Below are 21,622 nucleotides of genomic sequence, written 5' to 3'. Positions count from 1 at the left end.
GGATCTGATTTAGAGGGGTTTTTTTTCTTGTTTTTTCTTTGGTCACACCACGCGGCTTGTGGGATCTTAGCTCCCCGACCAGGGATCGAACCCGTGTCCCCTGCAGTGGAAGCGTGGAGTCTTAACCACTGACCTCCATGACTCCTTAGGAATGGGCTGTGCATAGAGGCTTCCTTCCAGAAAGAACAGTGTGGAAGGGGGGTAAAGAGTAACTTCACAGTGGAGACGCCTGAATGAACATGAGCCCCTCAGCAGGTGACCAAGGTCAACATCGCAGTGATGTCACGTTGATAGTACGTACCTTTGACATGAGGTGACGACAGTGGCACTTGGTCTCTGTGGTTCCCCCCAACCACAGTCTGATCGTGAGAAAAACAGCAGACAAATCCCAAGGAACATTCTACAAAATACCTGCCCAGTTCTCAAAACTGTCAAGATCATGAAAAACAAGGAAAGTCAGAAACTGTCACAGCCAAGAGGAGTCTAAAGAGATATGACGGCTACGTGTAACGTGGTCTCCTGGAGGGAGTCCTGGAGCAGAAACAGGATATTAGGGGGAAATGGAGGAAATCGAAATAAAGCATAAACTTTAGTTAATGCTGTATCAATATTAGTTCATTCACTGCAACATGCCATACTAATGTCAGATGTTAGTAATAGGGGAAACTGGCTATCTGTACTACATTCCCAACTTCTGTACTATGGTTCCAATTTTTCTGTAAATCTAAAACTGTTCTGGGAATTCCCTGGCGGTCCAGTGGTTAGGACTCTGCTTTCACTGCTGTGGGCCCGGGTTCAATCCCTGGTCAGGAAACTAAGATCCTGCAAGACGTGTGATGCAGCCAAAAAAAAAAAAAAAACTTGTGAAAAATAAAGTCTAGTTAAAAAAAAAAAGGAAGATCTTACTGGCTATTGCATGGAGAATGGATCATAAGGGCAGGGCAAGATGGGAGCTGAGAGATTATTTTTTATGTTTTTTTTTAATTAATTTATTTTATTTTATTTTTGGCTGCATTGGGTCTTCATTGCTGTGCACAGGCTTTCTCTGGTTGTGGCAAGCGGGGGCTACTCTTCATTGCGGTGCGTGGGCTTCTCATTGCAATGGCGTCTCTTGCTGCAGAGCACAGGCTCTAGGCACGTGGGCTTCAGTAGTTGAGGTTTGCGCTTAGGTTCTTTCCATCTCCGGGCTATTGTAAATAGAGAGCTGAGAGATTATTATCACAGCCCTGCAGGTAAGATGTGGCTTGGGTCTCCGTCGGGCAAAGCAGATGGAGAAATAGAATCCAACTGGGCAGGTCGAACTGAGAGCCTGACAGGTAGGGATAAAGAAAGGGAGGAGTTGGGCTTCCCTGGTGGCTCAGTGGTTGAGAGTCCACCTGCCGATGCAGGGGACACGGGTTCGTGCCCCGGTCTGGGAAGATCTCACATGCCGCGAAGTGGCTAGGCCCGTGAGCCATGGCCGCTGGGCCTGTGCGTCCGGAGCCTGTGCTCCACAATGGGAGAGGCCACAACAGTGAGAGGCCCGCGTACCGCAAAAAAAGAAAAAAGAAAGGGAGGAGTCAGTTATGATGCACAGATATTTGGACTCGAGTGACTGGCAGACGGTGTTGTTAACTAAGGTGGAGTATATGTGGAAAAAAAAAAAACAAAAACAGGTTTGGGAGGAAAATCTCCAGAGGCTGCATTTCCACCATGATGAGTCTGAGGTGGCTCTGGGACATCAGAAAGGAAGTATCGAGTAGGCCGGGAGGTGTACAAATTCCTCTGGTGGTTAGGGTTAGAGCACCTACTGTGAGCAAGGAGCACACCTACTATGTGGGGACCCAGGTATGAGAAGGCACAGGTCCTGCCTTTAAGAAGTTTCTAGTATGTTCGAAGAACAAGCAACCTGCCAGGGAAGCTTGACAAGTCAAATAAATGAGGATGAGTAGTATTAAGAAATCCTGGAAGACTGCCTGGAGGCAGCAGGGGTCACAAAGGATGCCTCCGAAGCAGCCGTATTCTGGTTCTGGAAAAGCCTGATCTTGACCAGAGCCAGTCCACATCAGTCCAGACTTCCAGCCAGGCTCCCATTTGGAAATAGCCTACTCTTTCCCTAGGCTAATATCCAGAGAAGCCGGATAATTGAGGGTCAGAGGTGAGGGAGCTCACACCTGGCAGGTGACCAGGCCTCAGGGCTCATGTAACTGCCCTGAGTCAGTCCTTGAAGTCATGGAGTCTCTAATTGCCTCTGGGCTTGTGCTGGATTGATGGATCCTGGCCAGGAAAGGTGAAGGGCCTCTACTGCTGTCTCCCCCAGGGCCCTTGCTGACCCGGCAGAGCAGAAAACTCCTTGAAGTGTTTCTTGAAGGCCCACAACCCCTTCAGTTATGAATACCAGCAGGACACGCTGAACAAGGCCTACAGGAAGGCCCAATGATGAAACAATTGCTGCACCCCCTGTCCAAGGCTACAGAGTTGGGTGAGCCGAGGCCTGGCTGCCTCGGGAAGTTGGGGGGCACCTGCCGCCTCCCTTGGCCCTGTCCACACGGAGCCAGAGGGTCAGTCATGTCACGCCCCCATCAAAACCCTCCCGTGCTCTCCACCCTTTGCAGAGTCAGTCACACGCCTCCCGAGAAGCCACACGATCCGTCCCTGTCCTCCTTCTCCTTCACCTTCTCCACGTTCTATCCCACTGCCCATTTCCTGCTTGGCCAACGTCCAGGCTTCTGCCTGCTCCGTGGTCTTGATACCTGCTACTCCTTTGCCTGGGTCAGTCTTTTCCACCCGCTATTTTTTTTGTCTTTTAAAGAGGTGAAATTCATATAACATGCAATTAACCTTTTTTGGGCGGGGCAGGGCGCGGGTCCACACTAAGGCATGCGGGATCTTAGTTTCCCAGCCAGGGATTGAACTTGTGCCCTCTGCCGTGGAAGCAAGGAGTCCTAACCACTGGACCACCACGGAATTCCCCACAATTAACCATTATAAAGCATGCAAATTCACTGGTATTACTGTATTCACAATGTAATCATCACCCGGTCTCGGTCTCGGGAGTTTCAAAACTTTCTCATCATCCCATAAAATCCCCTCTCACCCAGTGAAGCAGTCACTGCCCATTCTTCCCGCTCCTGTGCTCTGGTAACCTCTAACCTGCTTTCTGTCTAGCGATTTGCTTATTCTGAGTATATCTTATAAAAGTGATCATACTTTTATACTTCTGTGACTGTCTCCTTTCATTAGGGTAACGTTTTCAACGTTCATCCACATTGTGGCCTGTGTCAGTGCTTCATTCCTTTTTATGGCTGAATAATAGTCCACTGGCTGCATACACCACAGGTGGTTCATTCTTCTGTTAGTAGATGGACACTTGGGTTGTTTCCACATTTGGGCAATTGTAAATAGAGCTGTTATAAACATTCATGGACAAGTTTCTGTGTGGACACCCATTTTCATTTCTTTGGGGTCTGTACCCAGGAGTGGGATTGCTGGGTCACATGGTAACCCCATGGTCAACTTTTTGAGGAACCACCAGACTCATTCTTGGCCCCAGACATCCGGGGCTGGCCCTTCCTCCTCACTCAGCCCTCAGCTCAGACGTGACCTCCTCAGATCACCCCAGCTCAAATAGCGCCCCTCTCCCAAATCACTCTTGTCTTTTCACCATTTGGGGTTCATGATCCATTAGAATGTAGGCGATCCCGTACCTCTTATTTTCAGTGGTGACCCGCAGCCCCACACAGTGCCCGGCACTCAATAAATAATAATCAGTTGTTGCTCCACAAGGCATTTGACCAACAGTCTTGTAAGGTGGACAAGACAGAGAATGTAGGTCAGGTAAATGTAAAGTTAGGGAAATCCTCTGCTACATAATGAATACTGATCCATGGAGGTTTGGCACTCTATTGAGGCGATAGACCTCATGGCTCTATTCTTTGATCTGTGTATAATCAGTCACGGTGTAAAGATTTAAAAGGCATGTTTTCTAAAACAAAAATAATAATAATAATCAGTCATTGCCGAATGACTGATCTCAGGTTGTTAAAGGTGAGGAGCTGCAACAAGGTGAGGCATGTCATTGTCATTTTAAGTCTGTTGGAACCACCCAGGGTGACTCAGCTCTTTTAGTGGACTACTTCCTCCTGCCCCGAGGGAAAACCTAAAAGCAGTGGAAGGAAGCCACTGCTGATGTTCTGTTTCTCCATCCCTCCTTGTTGGTGACTCCACACAGACATGTCTTCAGCAAGCCGCAGCTCCTTGGACCGGAAAAAGTAACCCTCAGCGACTAATTGCAAAGGGAAAAAAAAGACAAAGGTGGAAAAGAATACGGGTGGGAAATTGGTCATATCTATAAGCTTACAGTCAGCCTGGTGAAATGGTTAAGGGCTCCAGCTGGGGGTTCAGGCTGCCAGGGTTCAAATCCCAGCTTTGTAAATTTCTGCAGGGTATTTAATCTCACTTTTCTTTTTTTGAAAAATAGGGTTAATAGTAGTAGCTGCCTCATAGACTTGTTGTAAGGATTAAAAGAGTTAATATTATATAAAGTGCTTAGAAAGCGCCTGTTGTATTGAAAATGCTTTATACCAGATTAGTCATCATCACTATCATCCATCTCAGTACTGATATCTGCGGCTGGGCATTCAGATGAAAGGAGATAATAAACGGGCTTTTAAAAAGTTAAAGGGGGGCTTCCCTGGTGTTGCCACAACTAAGACCCGGTGCAACCAAATAAATATTAAAAAAATAAAAGAAACCTATTCTTATCCTCTTAAAAACAAAAAGTTAAAGGGGACTTCCCTGGCAGTCCAGTGGTTAGGACTCAGCGCTTCCAGGGCAGGGGGCATGGGTTCAGTCTCTGGTCGGGGAACTAAGATCCTGCAGGCCGCACAGCGTGGCAAAAAAAAAAAAAAAAAAAAAAAAGTTAAAGGAAATTTATGAGCATACTTAATGCCTCTGGGCAGGAAGATTTTAAATAGTTAAAATGACCAATTTTATGTTATGTGTATTGTACCACAATTTTAAAAAGTAAATGTAAACAACCTTAGTGATTCTACCCAAGAGAAATGCAATGTATAGCCACACAAAAACCTGCACACAGATGTTCACAGAAGCTCTATTCACAACGGCCGAAAGGTGGAAACAACCCAAATGTCCATCAACAGATGAATGGAAAAACAAAATGGGATCTAGCCATAAAATAGAATATTATTCCACCATAATAAAGAATAAAGTACTGACACATGTTCCAACATAGATGAAGCTTGAAAACATGATGCTAAATGAAAGAGGCCAGACACAAAAGGCCACATACTGTCTAATTCCATTAATAGGAAGCGTCCAGAAGGGACAAATCCACAGACATGGAGGCAGATTAGTGGTTGCCAAGGGCTGGGGGTTGGAATGCAGAGTGACGGCTCAATAGGTATGGATTTCCTTTCGGGGTGATGAAAATGGTCTGGGATCAGATAGTGATGATAGTTTCACAACATTGCAAATTTACTAAAAGCCACTGAATCCTATGCTTTAAAATGGTTTAAATGATGAATTTTACTTCAATGTTTTTAAAAAAGGAAAGCCACTCCCACAAGGCATACTAAGAGCAGAACTGTGGGACGTAGAGTTTGCTCTTCTCAACTTTTTTACTAGACGTGGCAAATTGCTCTCCAAAGCAGTTGCCGCAATTTGCACTCTTACCACAGTGAATGAGCGCTTCTGTCTCTTCACATCCACACCAACACCTCATGCCCAAGAGAAGAGTAAGAGAGAGAATAACTCAGAGTTGAGTTGTGGGTATAAACCACAGGTCACAATCTAGAGGCCCAAGGACTTGTTTTGTTTGGCGTGTTTGTATTTTTTCAAGTCTGCATTAGATACCTACAGTTAAAGTGGGCAGATCACAAAAAGTGGTTTGCCCGCTTCCTTTGCAACATTGGAAGGCCTGGCCCCATTTCATACACATTTCCTTGTGGTGACAGCGGCAGAGGTGAGCACCACGTACCCTCTTTGAAAGAGGAATGAGGTATTCATTTCACCACAGTCCCCGCCGCTCCCCAAAGTCTTACAGCTGGTCCCATCTACTGCTTATGTTTCCCCTCTGGCCCATGTACTCCTTTGAATGCACGCAGCCTGGTGTAAAGCTTTGAGCTCCATCTGGGGGCTCACCCTCACAGCTTGTGCAGGTCACAACCTGCAAAACTGTACCAGGACAGCCCTGATGAAGAGAAGGAGGAGAGATGATTTCCAAGCCCATCACCTGTGGATGTTTCCTGAGCTAGGCGAGGTCTCAGCCAGACATGGGGAGAAAAGCAAACTTGGGAGCTTGAGGGGAAGGTGGAGTCAGAGCTCTGGGATAGCCACCATGCAGGGGATAGGGGAACAGGCCGTGGAGGGGCCATCACTTCAGCACCCACTTGAGGATTCTTGGCCTCGGCATCCTCTCCAGCTCTGCATCCAATGAGCAACCTCTCAAGTTCCTGCGTTTCTGTCCTTGGAGCTGTCGGCTCTGACCGTGACCCCAAATCAGATTAACAGCCTCCTCCCAACACACACAGGCTCTGGGTCAGAGTCTGCGGAGACCAGCCGCCCGGAAGAACCCATCTGCTGCCTAACACACTCAATTCTGCTTCAGGGGCCAGCTTGGAAGAGGGAGGGAGCAGTGGGCGGGGAGGGGGTCACCTGCAGCAGGTGGCTCTGGTGGTGAGAAATGCCCAGGAAATGCCCAGGGTGAAGATCTGTGGTGGCGGGTGCTGGTTATAGAATTCTCCGTGTTTTTTTTTAATATTAAAAAAAAAAAAAAAGCTCCTTCCCCCAGATGCCGAAGATGCAGCTGTGGAGAGAAGTTTCCCTAGACCCCGCCTCCAGCACAACTACCTAGGACCACCTCCATAATTTGCAGGGCCTGGAGCAAAGTGAAAATGCAGGACCCCTTGTTCAAAAATTAAGAATTTCCAGACGGCGGCCACAGAGCTTTAAACCAAGTGCGGGACCCTACTGTGCCCTACTGTGCCCGGAGCCCCCGCGGGACTGTCTGGGTCACACCGCCGTGAAGCCAGCACCGCCTCTAAACCTCTCACCGCCCCCAGATCCTCATGCCAGGATTAAGCCTGCTCGGGATCCCCGCGGCCCCCATGCTGTCTCCGCTGTGTCTCATTCTTGCTTGTTTCCTTGCCTGTTTTCCACCCCCCAGAATATGCTTTTCCCAAGGGCCCAACTGCCACGCTTTCCCCCCCGATTGCCTAGCACAGCGCCTGGGACAGAGGAAGGCAGCTATACTTGCTAAATTAATTGTAACAGAGAAAAAGTCCACTTCAACAATGATGGCTCTCCATTTTATACCCACTAGGATGGCTATAATCAAAAATAAATAAATAAAAACAGAAAATAACAAGTGTGGGTGAGGATGTGGAGAAATAAGAACCCTCATATTTTGCTGGTGGGAACGTAAGATGGTGCAGTTGCTGTGGAAGACAGTTTGATAGTTCCTCAAAGTGTTAAATGCAGAGTGATCATATGACCCAGCAATTCTGCTCCTAGGTATAAACCCCAGAGAATCGAAAACATGTCCACACAAAAGCATGAATATTCATAGCAGCATTATCCGCAATAGCCAAAATGTGTCAACAACCCAAGTGTCCATCAATGGATGAATGAACGAACAGAATGGGGTCCATCCACACAACAGAATAGTACCCAGACATAAAAAGGAATGAAGCACTGACACAGGCTACAATGTGGATGAACCTGGAAAACATGACGCTAAGTGAAAGAAGCCAGACTCAAAAGGCCACATAGTCTATGATTCCATTTATATGAAATGTCCAGAACAGGCAAATTTATAGAGACAGAAAGTAGACTGGTGGTTGCCAGGGGCTGGGGGAGGGGGGAGTGGAGGGTGACTGTTAATGGGGACAGAGTTTTGGGAGGGGGTGATAAAATGTCCTGGAACGAGATAATGGTGACAGTTGTACCACACTGTGAATGTACTAAATGTCGTTAGTGGTAAATGTTATGTATATTTTATCACAGTAAAAACAATTTTAAAAAACCTGTCTTTAAATGCAATGTGGTACCCTGAATTGGATCTTGGAACAGAAAAAGGACATAGTGGGAAAACTGGTGAAATCCAAAAAAAGCTTGGCATTTCATTGCCAGTGCTGTGCCAGTGTAGGTTTCTTAGTCGTGACAAACGTATCACGAACACGTGAGATGTTAATGTAAGAGAAGCTGGGTGAGGGTATATAGCAACGCCTTCTACCATCATCGCAGCTTTTCTGTAAATCTAAAATGATTCCAAAATGAAACATGTATTTTCAAAAAATCAAATATGCCTTCTAAAAAGGGTCTTGCTTGGTCTCCAGAAGGTTCTTTTGTCTGCCTAGGGCCCACTTTGCAATTTAGGGAGCTGGAGCTGACTCTTTGATATGGGAGAGGGAGAAGAATCTGGAGCTCCCAGCTGGGAGGGGAGGGATGAGGCGAAGAGAGGGGTAGGTGGGAGGGGTGAGGGAGGCACCTGGGCTGGAACGGGGTTGGGCTGGGGGTCCCCCATGGCAAGTGGAACCGCTTTGCTGGGGGAGCTCCAAGGACTTTGGAAAAGAGGAATGTCCAACACACAGGCTGCAAACGGATGTTCCACAGGTTGAAGACTAGAGATGTATTATATTTACCCTTACTTTTGTAAAAATAATTGAGCCAGTCTACAAAAAGCAGTCAATCTCACATTAAAATTGGAAATTTCCAACTTCTCTGGAAACATCTGAAGATCTGCTAACTCAAGGCCACCTTCCTGCATGACCCCAAAGGGCCGGAGCCGAGTCCCAGGCAACCCCTTGAAGCGGGCGTGAGCTCTCCCGTTTGCCACGGTCCCCACCAGCCCCTGTTGTCACCAGCTACTGACACCGAGCCTCGGTTACCATTTATCCTCAAGTTTGCACCATATTCTACTTCTAACGGAACAGGTTTTCTCTGCACCATGTCAAAAGTGGAAAAGAGAAACCAAGATATTGTCTGACTTTTCTTACACATGGTTGGCTTCACTTGCCTAGGCTATCTACCTGGTTCCTAGAGGCACTTTTTTTTTTTTTTACATCTTTATTGGAGTATAATTGCTTTACAATGGTGTGTTAGTTTCTGCTTTATAAGGAAGTGAATCAGTTATACATATACATATGTTCCCATATCTCTCCCCTCTGCGTCTCCCTCCCTCCCTCCCACCCTCCCTATCCCACCCCTCTAGGTGATCACCCTAGAGGCACTTATGTTCGAGAACTCAAGTCTAATGTTTGACCTGCGGCCTTTGCTGTAATGTCAACATACCCTCCCCAACCCATGCCCTTAAATCTTCACTCTCACGGGTGTTCTGTGGTTGGGGTCAAACACACACACTAATTCTTGGGTGTGAATCCTGGTTCTACCCCTTACTAGCTGGGTGGTCTTGGCCAAGTCACTTAACTGCTCTGTGCCTCAGTTTCTCCAGCTGTAAAGTGTGCGTGACATTGTACCTACCTTTCAGGGGTTTTATGAGGATTAGGTGACGTAGCCCATGCAAAGCATGTAGACCTGTGCCTGGAACAGAACAAAAGAGGCAGAGAAAATTTCAGGGGGTGACAAGTGCTGTGATTAACAGATCAGGGTGACTAGGGGAAACCCCACATTCAGTACTTGTTGCGGAGGAGGGGACATGTGAGCTGAAAGAGGAATGAGAAGGAACCAGCTGGGAACCGAGGGGAAGGAACAGTGTGTCAGGCAGAAGGAACAGTCAGTGTAAAGTTTCAGAGGCAAGAATGAGCTTGGCCTGCTCAAGGACCAGAAGGAAGAAGGGCAGTGTGGCTGGAGCAGAGCAACTGAGGGTCAAATTTAAGGCTGAAAGGCAGGCAGAGGCCTTGCAGCCACTGGACGCCGGGGGAGGGTTCTCAGCAGCCAGAGGCCAGAATCTGACTGACGAAGGGGCGAGTGAACCTGCCAGCAGCAGGCCGGTCCAGCCCGGAGCCTCTACTTCCAGTTCCACGATCCCCATCACAACCAGCCTGACCCAAGCCTGGCTGTCCTTGCCCTCCGAGCATCGAATCCCCCCACCCCCCAAAACAAACAGGAAGTCTTGAGGTGGCCCTGGGCCAGGTCAGTGGCCCCCAGGTAGTGGCAGAGCAAGGGATGCAAAGCCACTCGGATGAAAGGCTGCAGGGTCCCCCCGCAAGAGAGATCCACGTCAAATCCCTGGAACCTGTGAGTGTGACCTTACTTGGAAAGAGGGTCTTTGCAGATATGATTCAGAATCTCAAGATGAGATCATTCTGGATTAGCCACATGGGCTCAAAATCCGATGACAAATGTCCTTATAAGAGAAAGGCGGGGGGAGATTTAAGACGCACAGGGAAGAAGCCCATGTGAAGACGGAGGCAGAGACAGGAGGGATGCGGCCACAAGCAAGGAATACCTGGAGCCACCAGAAGCTGGAAGAGGCCAGGAAGGAATCTCCCCTAGAGCCTTCGGAGGGAGCGCGGCCCTGCCGACACCTCGATGTCAGACTTCCGGCCTCCGGAACTGGGAGAGAATACGTTTCTGTTGTTTTAAGGCACCCAGTTTGTGACCATTTGTTCTAGCGGCCGCAGGAAACCAACACTCCTCCTCCAAGCCCCCGCCCCAGGCAGGAGGTTCAATCTCTCCTTCCATCCTTGCAGCACATCCCCCTTTCCAGGTGAAAACACTGAGGCCCAGAGAGGGGACGATAAATGGGGAAGCCCCTTACAGCTGTCTCAACTTTCCTCCTGCCTGAATTGAACTCACCTGTGTATCTTGTTGGTTTTTTTTTTTTTTTTCCACAGCATTTTAAAATTTGTATTTATTTTTATTATGGAATGGTAAGCACAGAGAGTCCAGATAACAGTGCCCCGCAACTTTTTCGTTCCCTACTCTTGGGGGCTTAGCTATGGGGTCTTGGCGGCATGGCATAGGGATAATTAACCTCTCTGAGCTTCGGATTCCTTAACTTTAAAATGGGGGAGAGGGACTTCCCTGGTGGTCCAGTGGTTAGGACTCCGTGCTTCCACTGCAGGGGGTACTGGTTCGATGCCTGGTCGGGGAACAGAGGTCCTGCATGCCACACGACACGGCCTAAATAAATAAATAAATAAATAAAAATTTTCAAATGGGGAGAGAACTGGTTGTCGTGAGGATTAAATGAGAATGGAGGATAAGCGCCTGGTGTCTCTCCGATTCCACCTGAAACCCCAGCCTGGGCCCGAGCAGGTTCTTGCTGTGGGACCCAGTTCTCAGTTTCATGATGGCTTCTTCAGGTGGGGAGCCAGAGGGTCCTGGATAAATAAGATGCTCCAGGCAGGCCCAAGCCCCTGAGGGCAAGCAGGGGACCCAGCTGGCAAAAGTCTGGGTCTCAGGCCTTGGTTTAATTGGCAGGAAAACGGGTACACGGCAGACATGGAGCTGGTATATGCAGTGTGACTGTACCAGTAGTTAAAATATTGAAATACTTCTCTACCAGTTGGTAAAAGCCACTGCCCAGCCCCCCTCCCAGGACCCCAGACTTCCACACAATCCAGCAAGTAAGAAGCACCACCAGGAGGTCTTCCTGTGTCCCGTCCTAAGCCTCTCTTCTGATTGAGCTGTTCTGCTGCGTAAAATTTCTTGGCGCCATGGGCTGGTGGGCGTGGGGCGCCCCGTCCCTGATGGAAAAAAACAGGCGGCGTTTGCTGGGTCTCGGCTTTCCCGGGAGGTACAGAAGCCCCAGGGATTTAGAGGAGACAGGTCTCTGTTATCCCGCACAAGCCCCATGGAGGCAGACAGACAGACATGGATGTCTGCGCTGGGGTCCTGGGGACATGAAGGGGCTCCTGGACACTGGGCGGAGGCCCTAGACCACCCAAAGTCTCCCCACAACTACACCAGGCAGGGCCGGGGGAGAGTTAGTGGATGGAGAAACCTAACCAGGTGATGAGGCAGACGGCCCAGGAAGAGGTCAGAAGTCAGGGGTCAGAGGTAGTATACTTTATTGACCGGGTTCTCCCAACATCTTGCAACCCCGCTACAAAGCCAGACCTGGGCTTTGCCAGTGTCCCGTCCACTGGACAGGGAAGAGAACGCGACTCCCAAACATCCAAAGGGCCTCAGAAGAGCAGAGCGGCAGGGTGGATGTGGGAAGGGGCCGCCAGCCAGGGGAGGGGCAGGGGGAGGGGCTAGCACTGGGCGCTGGGCCAGGGACACCCCGAGGCTCCGCCAGGCCTGGCCAGCCCCTCACTCTCCCACTTAAGGTCCGTAGTGGTTCACAGTGAGACTGGCTTAGATTTGGGAGGGCGGAAGGGGTGAGGGCAGGCAGGTGCCTTCCACTCCCCACCCACCCTTGGCCTGACTCACAGAGCTGGGAAGAGGGAGAGACAGGAAGTCCCCTCCCCGTGTTCCCTCCCCCGCACCCCGGGACAGGGAAGCCCCTTCTCTCCAGGGGCAGAGGGTAGAGGCCTAGTTCTCCCTGACATCCCCCAGGCTCCTAGGAAGGGTCACTCACTCCCGGCTCAGAAGTCTCTAGAACTTGCCCATCATTGCTCCCAATTAGAAAAATGTTTTTGAAATCTAGGAGATTGGGGCCCATCAGAACCAAGCAGTAAAAAACCTGGTTAAGATCTTGGTTTAAAAAGGTAGCTCTACCTTCACTTAGAAACCTTGGGAGACCAGCTGGAGAGACCAGTGGTGTCTCCACTGCCCAGACTGGAGGGGGTTGTTCATGGCAGCAGGGGGCTGGTGGTGGCCCGGGGAACAGGGTGGGAACCGGGGGCGAGACGCAGGAAGCGGGGACACGTGGGACAGGGCAGCTGGCCCTCCAGTGCCGTGGACCTGGGCTCGGAGGGCAGCGGGGGCGGCCGGGGGGCCCCCGTGGGCACATCTGCCAGGTGGGCACTGGAGCCTCTGCCCCACCAGGAGAGGCAGGGCCCACGGTCAGGCCTTGTGACCGCCGTTGCCCGGCGGCTCCCTGAGGCCGGCTGTGCAGTCCGAGGCGGGCTCGAGCCCCAGCATCTGCCGCTGCACCAGCCTGGCGTAGAGGCCACCCTGGGCCAGCAGCTGCTGGTGTGTGCCCTGCTGCACCACGCGGCCCTTGTCCAGCACCACGATGAGGTGCGCCCGCTCCACCGTGCTCAGCCGGTGCGCGATGATGAGCACCGTGTGCTTCTGCAGGTTGCCGTGGATGGCCTGCTGGATCTGTGGAAACAGGAGGGCACCGGCTCACACGGGCGTCTCCGCCGCCACCCACTGCCCCGCCCGGTCCCGGCTGGGATTCCAGATCCACCGCGTCCCATGGATGCTCAGCCTCTCTGAGGCTTCCTTACTTGTAAAGCAAGGGCTGGCACAGGACCTGCTTCCTGGCTTTTGTCCACGGGGGACGGAGCTCAGAGCCTGACACAGGGCAGCGCCCGGCGGATGACAGGGGGGCCCCTAACACGGTCGTCTTCTCGTCTTCCTGCTCCTTCCCCTAACCTTGGCCTTGGTTAACGGTCTCACCGTCAGCCCCGAAGCTCACGCCGACAAAACCAGGCATCACCTGGTTCCTCATCCTTCCCTTATCACGTGTGACCCCATCCAAACTCTGCACTACGACGGCCACACTCCAGGGGGCTTCTGCAGCTCAAGGCCTTGTTGCTAGGATGACCCCAGCCCCTAAATGCCCAGTGCTGCCAGGAGAATTGACTTCTAGACGTCACCTGATGGTGGGCCCCAGAGCTCCCTTTCTTAGAGCATTTACCAAAAAGGGCTTATAATTGTAAAACCTTCCCCTGTCCCCTGGAGATATATATGCAGATCTCCTAAAACTCAGGAATGTTTTTCTCTGGGACCTGAATGCCATCTCATTGTAATCATGGGAAGGATAGGGCCCCTGTCTTCCAGTCTCGGTAGAGGACAACCACTGCTGGCCAGCAGTCATGGGGACGGATCACACTTGCACTGCCCAGCCCTTTGTGAGTTTCTCCTGGTCCCCCACTCTTGCGCCCTCCCTACACCCTCAATCTCTCTGTGAAAGGCTCCGTCACCACTGTCACCCCTGCACAGGAATGGGGCTCAGCTCTTCCCTACTGACAGCAGCTACTAATAAAATCTGTTTTCCCAGCTTTAACTAATGTCCAGCAGTGTTTCTCTTTGACAGTAGTGACCCTTCCCTCAATCTCTCGATCACATGACTGTTTCTTCTTCTTTTGTTTTTTATTTTTGGCCACACTGTGTGGCATCTGGGATCTTAGTTCCCCAACCAGGGATCGGACCCACGTCCCCAGCCCTGGAAGCGCGGAGTCTTAACTGCTGGGCCGCCAGGGAAGTCCCCACATGACTGTTCCATTTTCTACATAGCACAGGCCCCAGGGTGAACTCATGCTTATCTCCTTGTTATCTGTCTCCCCCTCTGGACTGGAAACACCTTGGGGGCAGGGGCCAATGTAACCCCTGGTGCCTAGAACAGCGCCTGGTGCCCGGGAGGCGCACATTAAATACCTGTGTAGTAAATGAACTGATCCATGGAGGGACTGAGGTAGCTGGTCCTCTTCAAATACACTATGGGGCCCTTCTTTCTTTACCAATGAAATGAGACTCAGGGGGTAAGAGACACGCGCAAGCCATGAGCTGCAGAGCGGAGCTCCTATCCACGTCGCACACCTCCTGACCCCTAACCCAATTCCATATAATTTCAACGCCTCGAGCCAGAGGCTGGGCCAGGGTGACCAGGCCCTGGGCCTCCTCTGCCCCCGCTCGCTCCCTGCCCTCAGCTCCGGGACAGCCCAGTCCAGGAAGCTGCTGGCCTGGGAGGGCCCCTGCAGCCATCTGCGGGGGGAGGGAGGGCTCTGGCCACCTGGAGCTGCTACTGCCCCAGCATCACCCGTTACCCAGCGACTCACCAGGAACTCGCTCTCTGCATCCAGGGCGCTGGTGGCTTCGTCCAGGATGAGCACGGGTGGGTTCCGCACCAGAGCCCGGGCCATGGCCACCCGCTGCTTCTGGCCGCCCGACAGCTGGGCACCCTTCTCCCCCGTCTCTGCATGGCAGAGACACAGGGGCAAGTGAGCGGGAGGTGAGGCCGGTGGCCCTGGGGAGCAGCGAGCAACCCCCGCCTCCGCCTTTCCCTGCTGCCACAGGAGCTCTGCTCCCCAGGAAAAGGTGGGGCTACAAGGGCCACAGGCTGGAAACCTCATGAAAAGATGCTCTTCCTCCCTGTTCGTAAGATGCATGCAAGTTACAACTATGTGCAATTGGTACCAAGATACCAACTTTTACCTATTAATCTGGCAAAAATCCACACGTTTGATAGCACACTGTGCTGGTGTGGCCGAGGGGAAAGGGCACTCCCTCCTCTCCCTGAGGTACCGCTGTGTCTATCCGGCTGTGCCGTACAAGTCTACAGAGCACAATTACAGAGGCACAACCCTTGGATCAGCAAACCCATCTCTGTGAATATTTCCTACAGATTCACCTTCTCATGCACGGTGACTCACAGCACTGTTATTGCCAAAAAAAAAACAAAAAAAAAACAAAGAAACAAACCACCAAATGTCCATCAACAGGAAACAAGACATCAGTTATTTTTGAGTAAATTATTATAAAGCCACACAACAGAATACTATGCAGTAGTTCAAAAAAGAGCAGCTTTCTAGGTATCTATACGGACAGGTCACTTAAAAAAGCCGGGGGGCAGAATAGAATGTGCTGGATTTTTCTCTGTAAAAGGGTGGGAGGGAATAAAAATACATATTCATACTTGCATAAAGAAACTCCAAAACGACATGTAAGAAAATAATGAAAGATGTTTTGGTGGGGGCAGGGGGGACCTGGCAGTGAAGACCGGGATGAAATAAAACTTCGCGTTGGATATCGTTATGTCTATTTTTTTAGTTTTGAATTGTATGAATAGTCCCATTGCGAGAGTTAAAATTTTTAAATATGTTAAATAAAATCTATAAGGTAATATATTGTTCAACTTTTTAAATTAAAATATTTACTAATATAAAATTAAGTCACTATAATTAATGAATATAATACATATATTATTTTTAAATAATAATATTTCAGGGACTTCCCTGGTGGTGCAGTGGTTAAGAATCCACCTGCCAATGCAGGGGACATGGGTTCGAGCCCTGGTCTGGGAAGATGCCACGTGCCGCGGAGCAACTAAGCCTGTGCGCCACAACTACTGAGCCTGCGCTCTAAAGCCCATGCTCTGCAACAAGAGAAGCCACTGCAATGAGAAGCCCCCGCTTGCCACACTAGAGAAAGCCTGTGCGCAGCAACGAAAACCCAATGTGGCCAAAAAATATAAATAAATTAATTTTAAAAAATAAAAGAAAAAAGTGTCTTTTTAAAAAAAATGACGTTTTGGAACTAAACAGAGGTGGTAGTTGTAAAGCATTGTGAATGTACTAAATGCTGCTGAATTGTTCACTTAAAATACAGTGGTTAAGTTTATGTTATGTGAGTTTCAGCTGGCAGAGGGCAGTGCATAACTCAGGGTTGCATCCCTGAGGGTGGACCTCCAGGCACGGTGGAGGTGATGCTCTGGGCTCTGTACCTGTATTGTAGCCATCCTGGAGTTCCATGATGAAGCCATGGGCATTTGCCTTCTGTGCGGCCTCCACCACCACCTCGAAGGGCACGGTGGGCAGGCCATAGGAGATGTTGTCTGTGATGGAGCGCGCGAACAGCACTGGCTCCTGGCTCACCAGGGAGATCTGCGGAGGAGGAAGGATGGGCTGTGAGAGGCCTGGAACACGTCTATCCAGCTGTCACCAGGAGCCTCACGAGCCCTGGGCCTGAGTGACGCCGGGAGACTCGGGTCTGAAATCTGATCAGGGCCCGCGATCAGGGCCCGCGGCCAGCAGCTGCATTCAGCTGCCTCTCTTATTTCCGAACAGTAGGGTCCACTTTCTGCACAAGCTCTCAGCCTCCCCGACCAACAAACCGGGGCCCCGCTAAGCTTGCCGCTCTGGGCCCAGTCAAGCTCCCTGACCTCCAAGACGGAGCTTACGGGCTGCCCCTGACCTGGAAAGAAAGAGAGAAAGAGCGTGGAGTGTAACTCTGTGAGTCAGCCTGTCCCTGGCAGGAGGCAAGGGGGCACAGCAGACCCAGGCCACAAGGACCTCCCTGGCTGGTGCCCCCTCCCTGTAAGAGAACAACTGAAAGGAGCTACTGTCTCATGGTCTCACTTTTAGGAATTTGTATGTAGTTGGAGGATATCATTGCAACACTGTAAATAGCAAAAAAGGAAAAAGAAATACAAAACTAAACAATCTAATTCTCCATAAACAGAGCATGGGTTAAACGACTACGGTGCACCCATAGAATCAAGCCGTAGTATATGTCTCATATTTCTATTTTTGTTTAAAAAAAGCATATGTGCCTTTATATATAGGTACGTTTATATAAAGGTAGGAAACACGTTGGAAAGGATATTGACTAAACTGCCAATGCCGGTTCCCGACACGGAGTGGAATTCAAAAGGTGAGATGGAGTCACTCAGGTCTTTGTTATGAAATTCTCTGAATATATGGGAATATGGTTAGGTTGTTGAGTTTTACTGCTCTGGGTTTATAAAAATTAAAAATTTATAGAGAAGGTATTCACAAAAGAGGAAATCCAAATAACCAATAAACATATGAAAAGGGACTTAATATCTTTAGTCACCAGCAAATGCAAAAGACCTCTACACCGAACTACCTCTAAATACCAACTGGTACAGATTCAGGACTGGCAATATTAACAGTCTGAGAAGATTAAGTGTCTGAGTATGTTAACTATTGCAAAGCCTGAACAGCTCTTTCTAGGAGCCACTTCCAGAACTCTGGTGGGCAGCAGCCTGGTGGGGGTAAACCTGGGACCACTTTTCCACCATCTGTCCCTGGTTATATACACATAAGTGGGCAGATTTCACAACCTGTGGCCTCCACCAGCATCTACAACTCTCAGGCTCTCATATATCTTAATGTATGTAGACAACGTAAATCGTGTCTGCTTAATAGTCGGTGTTTCTTGTATAGTGTGCAGCCTGAACAACCGTCCAGGGCATCCCTGCTCTTATTGCCAGCAGAGGATCAGGTGTTGAGTCTACTTTTCTGAGAGTATTACTCAAAACTGTAAGGTCATGAATAGCCTCCTTTAAATACTGGAGATAACTTCAATGCGGAACCATCTGAACTCTCACCCACTGCTAGTGGGAATGTAATGTGTAAAAAAATAATAATAATAAAAAAGTAAACCACCTTAATGGCAGTAACTACTAAAGGTGAGGCTCTGGGAGAACCTACCCACCCATGGGCACTGTGATATGGACTAAACTGTCCATATCGGTATTGCTGGTAATAGTAAAAAAACAGGAAACAACCGGAATATCCATCAAGAACAGAATGTATAAACGGACTGTCCCATGTTTACACAGTGGATTATCTTCCAGAAATGAAAATGAGTGAACTACAAACACAGCCTCAACCTGGAAACCTCACAAATAACACTGAGTGGAAGGAACAAGACACAAAGAATACACACGTTACGGTTCCAGCCAGACAGAGTTTAAAACTAGCAAAACACAGCTGCGCTGTTCGGGGAGGCATAGAGATGGGAACAAAAGAAAAGCACGGAAATGACGATCGTGAGCGTCAGGCAAGACGTTGCTTCTTGTGGGGAGAGCGCTGGAATGTTCCAATTCTTGAAATGGTGATAATTCTTTGAAATGTACGTGTGTCTTGAGCCCTCTTCCCCACACCTGTGTGCGTGCTCGCGGGAGAGAAGGTCGGACAAGGAAAGGGCGGAGGAGGGCAGCAAAGGCCCATGCACGTACCACTCGGTGCAAGTACTTGTGGTCATAGGCGCTGATAGGCTTCCCATCCAGCAGCACGCGACCCCCTTCCAGGGGGTAGAAGTTCTCCAGGATGTTGACGCAGGAGCTCTTGCCACTGCCCGACGGCCCCACGAGCGCTGTCACCTTTCCTGGGGACAGGCTGAAGGAGACATTCTGCAAGGAACACGCAGACACGGTGTGGGGCCCCTGGCTCATATGCTCTGGCCTCAGATGCAGGCGGGCACCCTTCCCAGCCTGCCCCACCGCTGGCCCCCAGAATGCTCTCCTTTTTAGGATTTGGCAGCACTTTTATACTTGTCTTGTTTGCCTGGAATGTTCTTTCTGCAGAGAGCCATCAGCTGGCTCCTGCTCCTTGTTTAGGTCTCATATCAAATGTCACCTCCTCCGAGAAGCCCTCCTTGACTGCTAATACCATATCTGCAGACTATCCCTGACTTATTGCTTTCCTAGCACTTCTCCAAGAATCCTTTTGTTAATATGATCTGTCTTGAGTGTTCCTGGCCTTTCATGTTCCTGGCTGCACTGCCATGGCCTGGCCTGTAGGAGGTGCGCGAGAGATGGGATGAGGGAAAGGATGACTTCCGGGGGGGGGGGGCGCTTGGGTCTTCTCTCACCTGCAAGACTTGGGTGTGGGGCCGAGTGCGGTAGGTGAAGGTCACGTTTTCGAAGTCCACCCGGCCCTCCAGGTGGTCAGGGGCCAAGTTCCCATCATGCACCATGGTTGGCTGCCGGTCAATGAACTCGAACACCTTCTCCGCGGCGCCCACTCCTTGCATCAGGCCGCTGTAGACGGAGCCCACGGACTGCGGGGGGAGTAGACACACATTCCTGACCCATCGACGCCCCGATCCTGGGACACCCCAGCCCCTGCCACAGTGCTAGAGAGCTGACGGGGGTGAGGAGAGAGCAAGCACACAGCAGCAGTTCTGGGGGCGGGGTGCCCACGGGAGGCTGCTGGAGCCCCACCTGCTAGTACAGCAGATCAAGACGACAATGAAGAAATGAGGACAGCAATAAAAAGTACTGGTGCCTTGTGTGTTATAGCTAAACCTCACCACCGTCCAGCAGAGTAGGTGTTATCACCCTCCAGAGGAGGAAACGGAAGCACAGAGAAGTTAAATGAACTAGGCAGAATGTGGCAGAACAGGAATCAGACCTTCCTCTTTCAGCTGTCACAGAATTTTCAAGTTTCAATTTTAAAAATGGCCCTTGGGCTTCCCTGGTGGCGCAGTGGTTGAGAGTCTGCCTGCCGATGCAGGGGACACGGGTTCGTGCCCCTGTCCGGGAGGATCCCACATGCCGTGGAGCGGCTGGGCCCGTGAGCCATGGCCGCTGAGCCTGCGCGTCCGGAGCCTGTGCTCCGCAACGGGAGAGGCCACAACAGTGAGAGGCCCGCGTATCGCAAAAAAAAAAAAAAAAAATGGCCCTTAATTTATACTATACATCTCCTTGGGTAAAAATATACACAAGTATAAGTGTGAATAATGACTCATTTTACTGAGTACTTATATATGTTAAGAGGTAGGTTCTATCATTATCTCCTTTCTGGTGATACGGAAACTGAGGCACAGAGAGCTCAAGTAACTTCCCCCAGGTCACACAGCCAGGAAGTGGCAGAGCCAGGATTCGAACCCAGGCACATCTGGCTCCCAAGTTCAGGCCCTTATGAGCTGTGACTGCGGGTCCTGGTTGATGAAATAGGGGTGATATTAGTACCATTGTCATGGTTCCGCGAAGCCAGTGCTCAGCACATAGTAAACCCCCAACACATCACAGCTATGGCTATTCTCATAATATCTGGATATAAGTATTCCTATTGAGATACAAGTGCTTATACAAGTGTATAAGTTGTCCTTCTTGCTTCATCCCAGAGGTGGCCCCGGTTATCCGAGTACCGTGTCTTTCGAGTCCTTTCTCTGTGCTTTTACAAACACATGCACATATGTAATTAAATCATTTTGAGATGGAAAAAAAAACCCACAAATGGGATCAGACCATCCTTACGACTCGGGGATTAGCTTTCTCACTAACAGCATGTCTTAGGGGTCTTTCCATGCCAGTGCACACAGCTCTACCTCATTTTTGTGGCTGCTGCCTAGTTTTCATAGCACAGATGGACTGTTTCTAGAATACAGATGTACTGTGTTCACCCAATCGCTGGTTGACAGGCATTTAACTTTTCACCGTTATAAACAATGCCGCACCGAACATCCTGGGACACATGTCTTTGCCCACTAGTGTGGATATTTCTGAAGCACGGATTCCAAGACGCTGATTCAAATGACACTGCATGGATGACTGTAGCTAACGCAAAGTGCCATCTGCAGCAGATGCTAACCCACCCCTCCCCTGCCGCATCTTTGAGCTTTACCATTGCAGGACACAGAGGCTCAATCTTAATGCCGGAGGGCTTTGTGGGGGGAGGGAGGCAGACCAGAGGAGCACTCCGAGCGTCCTCCAGCAGTGACTGATGGCAGCTTCGGCACAAGCACCACGCCAGCTCCCTAGTCTCGGGACCTGCTGGTGGGGGCAGCCAAATTAAGACATAAAACCCACTCTGTTCTTTCTCCATGGAGCTACTCTTTAAAGTGGGTTAAAATAAAGTCAGACCATCTGCCTCTGAACTCGGTTCCCTTACAAACGTGGTGGGCAAGTCGTTTAACCACTCTGAGCCTCAGCTGCTTTTTCTGGGAAATGGGGACTGCAGTAGCACTGACCGCGCTGTCGTTGCCACTTTGCTCCATACACGGAGTTGCTCTCTTTATTAGTATTATTGGTACTGTCACGTTCTTTAGAAAGAAATACCACCTCCCGTGA

At 50.0% G+C, this 21,622-nt stretch overlaps 1 protein-coding gene across 2 annotated transcripts in view; it reads right to left on the bottom strand.

The window, feature by feature from the left end:
* Positions 1 to 11,978: 11,978 nt before the first annotated feature.
* The window catches only part of ABCB9 (ATP binding cassette subfamily B member 9), a 28,857-nt gene continuing 19,213 nt past the window's right edge, over positions 11,979 to 21,622 (bottom strand). For both annotated transcript variants that reach the window (XM_024758458.1, XM_024758459.1), the window contains exons 8-12: positions 19,420 to 19,608; positions 18,785 to 18,958; positions 16,523 to 16,682; positions 14,859 to 14,995; positions 11,979 to 13,176 (exon numbers count right to left, since the gene is read on the bottom strand). In XM_024758458.1, the coding sequence (XP_024614226.1) occupies positions 12,916 to 13,176; positions 14,859 to 14,995; positions 16,523 to 16,682; positions 18,785 to 18,958; positions 19,420 to 19,608 (921 nt within the window). In that variant the 3' untranslated portion in view covers positions 11,979 to 12,915. The remainder of the gene's footprint in view (positions 13,177 to 14,858; positions 14,996 to 16,522; positions 16,683 to 18,784; positions 18,959 to 19,419; positions 19,609 to 21,622) is intronic.

Source organism: Neophocaena asiaeorientalis, unplaced genomic scaffold, assembly GCF_003031525.2.
Source record: "Neophocaena asiaeorientalis asiaeorientalis breed wild unplaced genomic scaffold, Neophocaena_asiaeorientalis_V1.1 scaffold77, whole genome shotgun sequence".
Classification (NCBI taxonomy): domain Eukaryota; kingdom Metazoa; phylum Chordata; class Mammalia; order Artiodactyla; family Phocoenidae; genus Neophocaena; species Neophocaena asiaeorientalis.
Note: the sequence above shows the minus strand (reverse complement) of the source record. Positions and strands in the feature narration are given on the sequence as shown.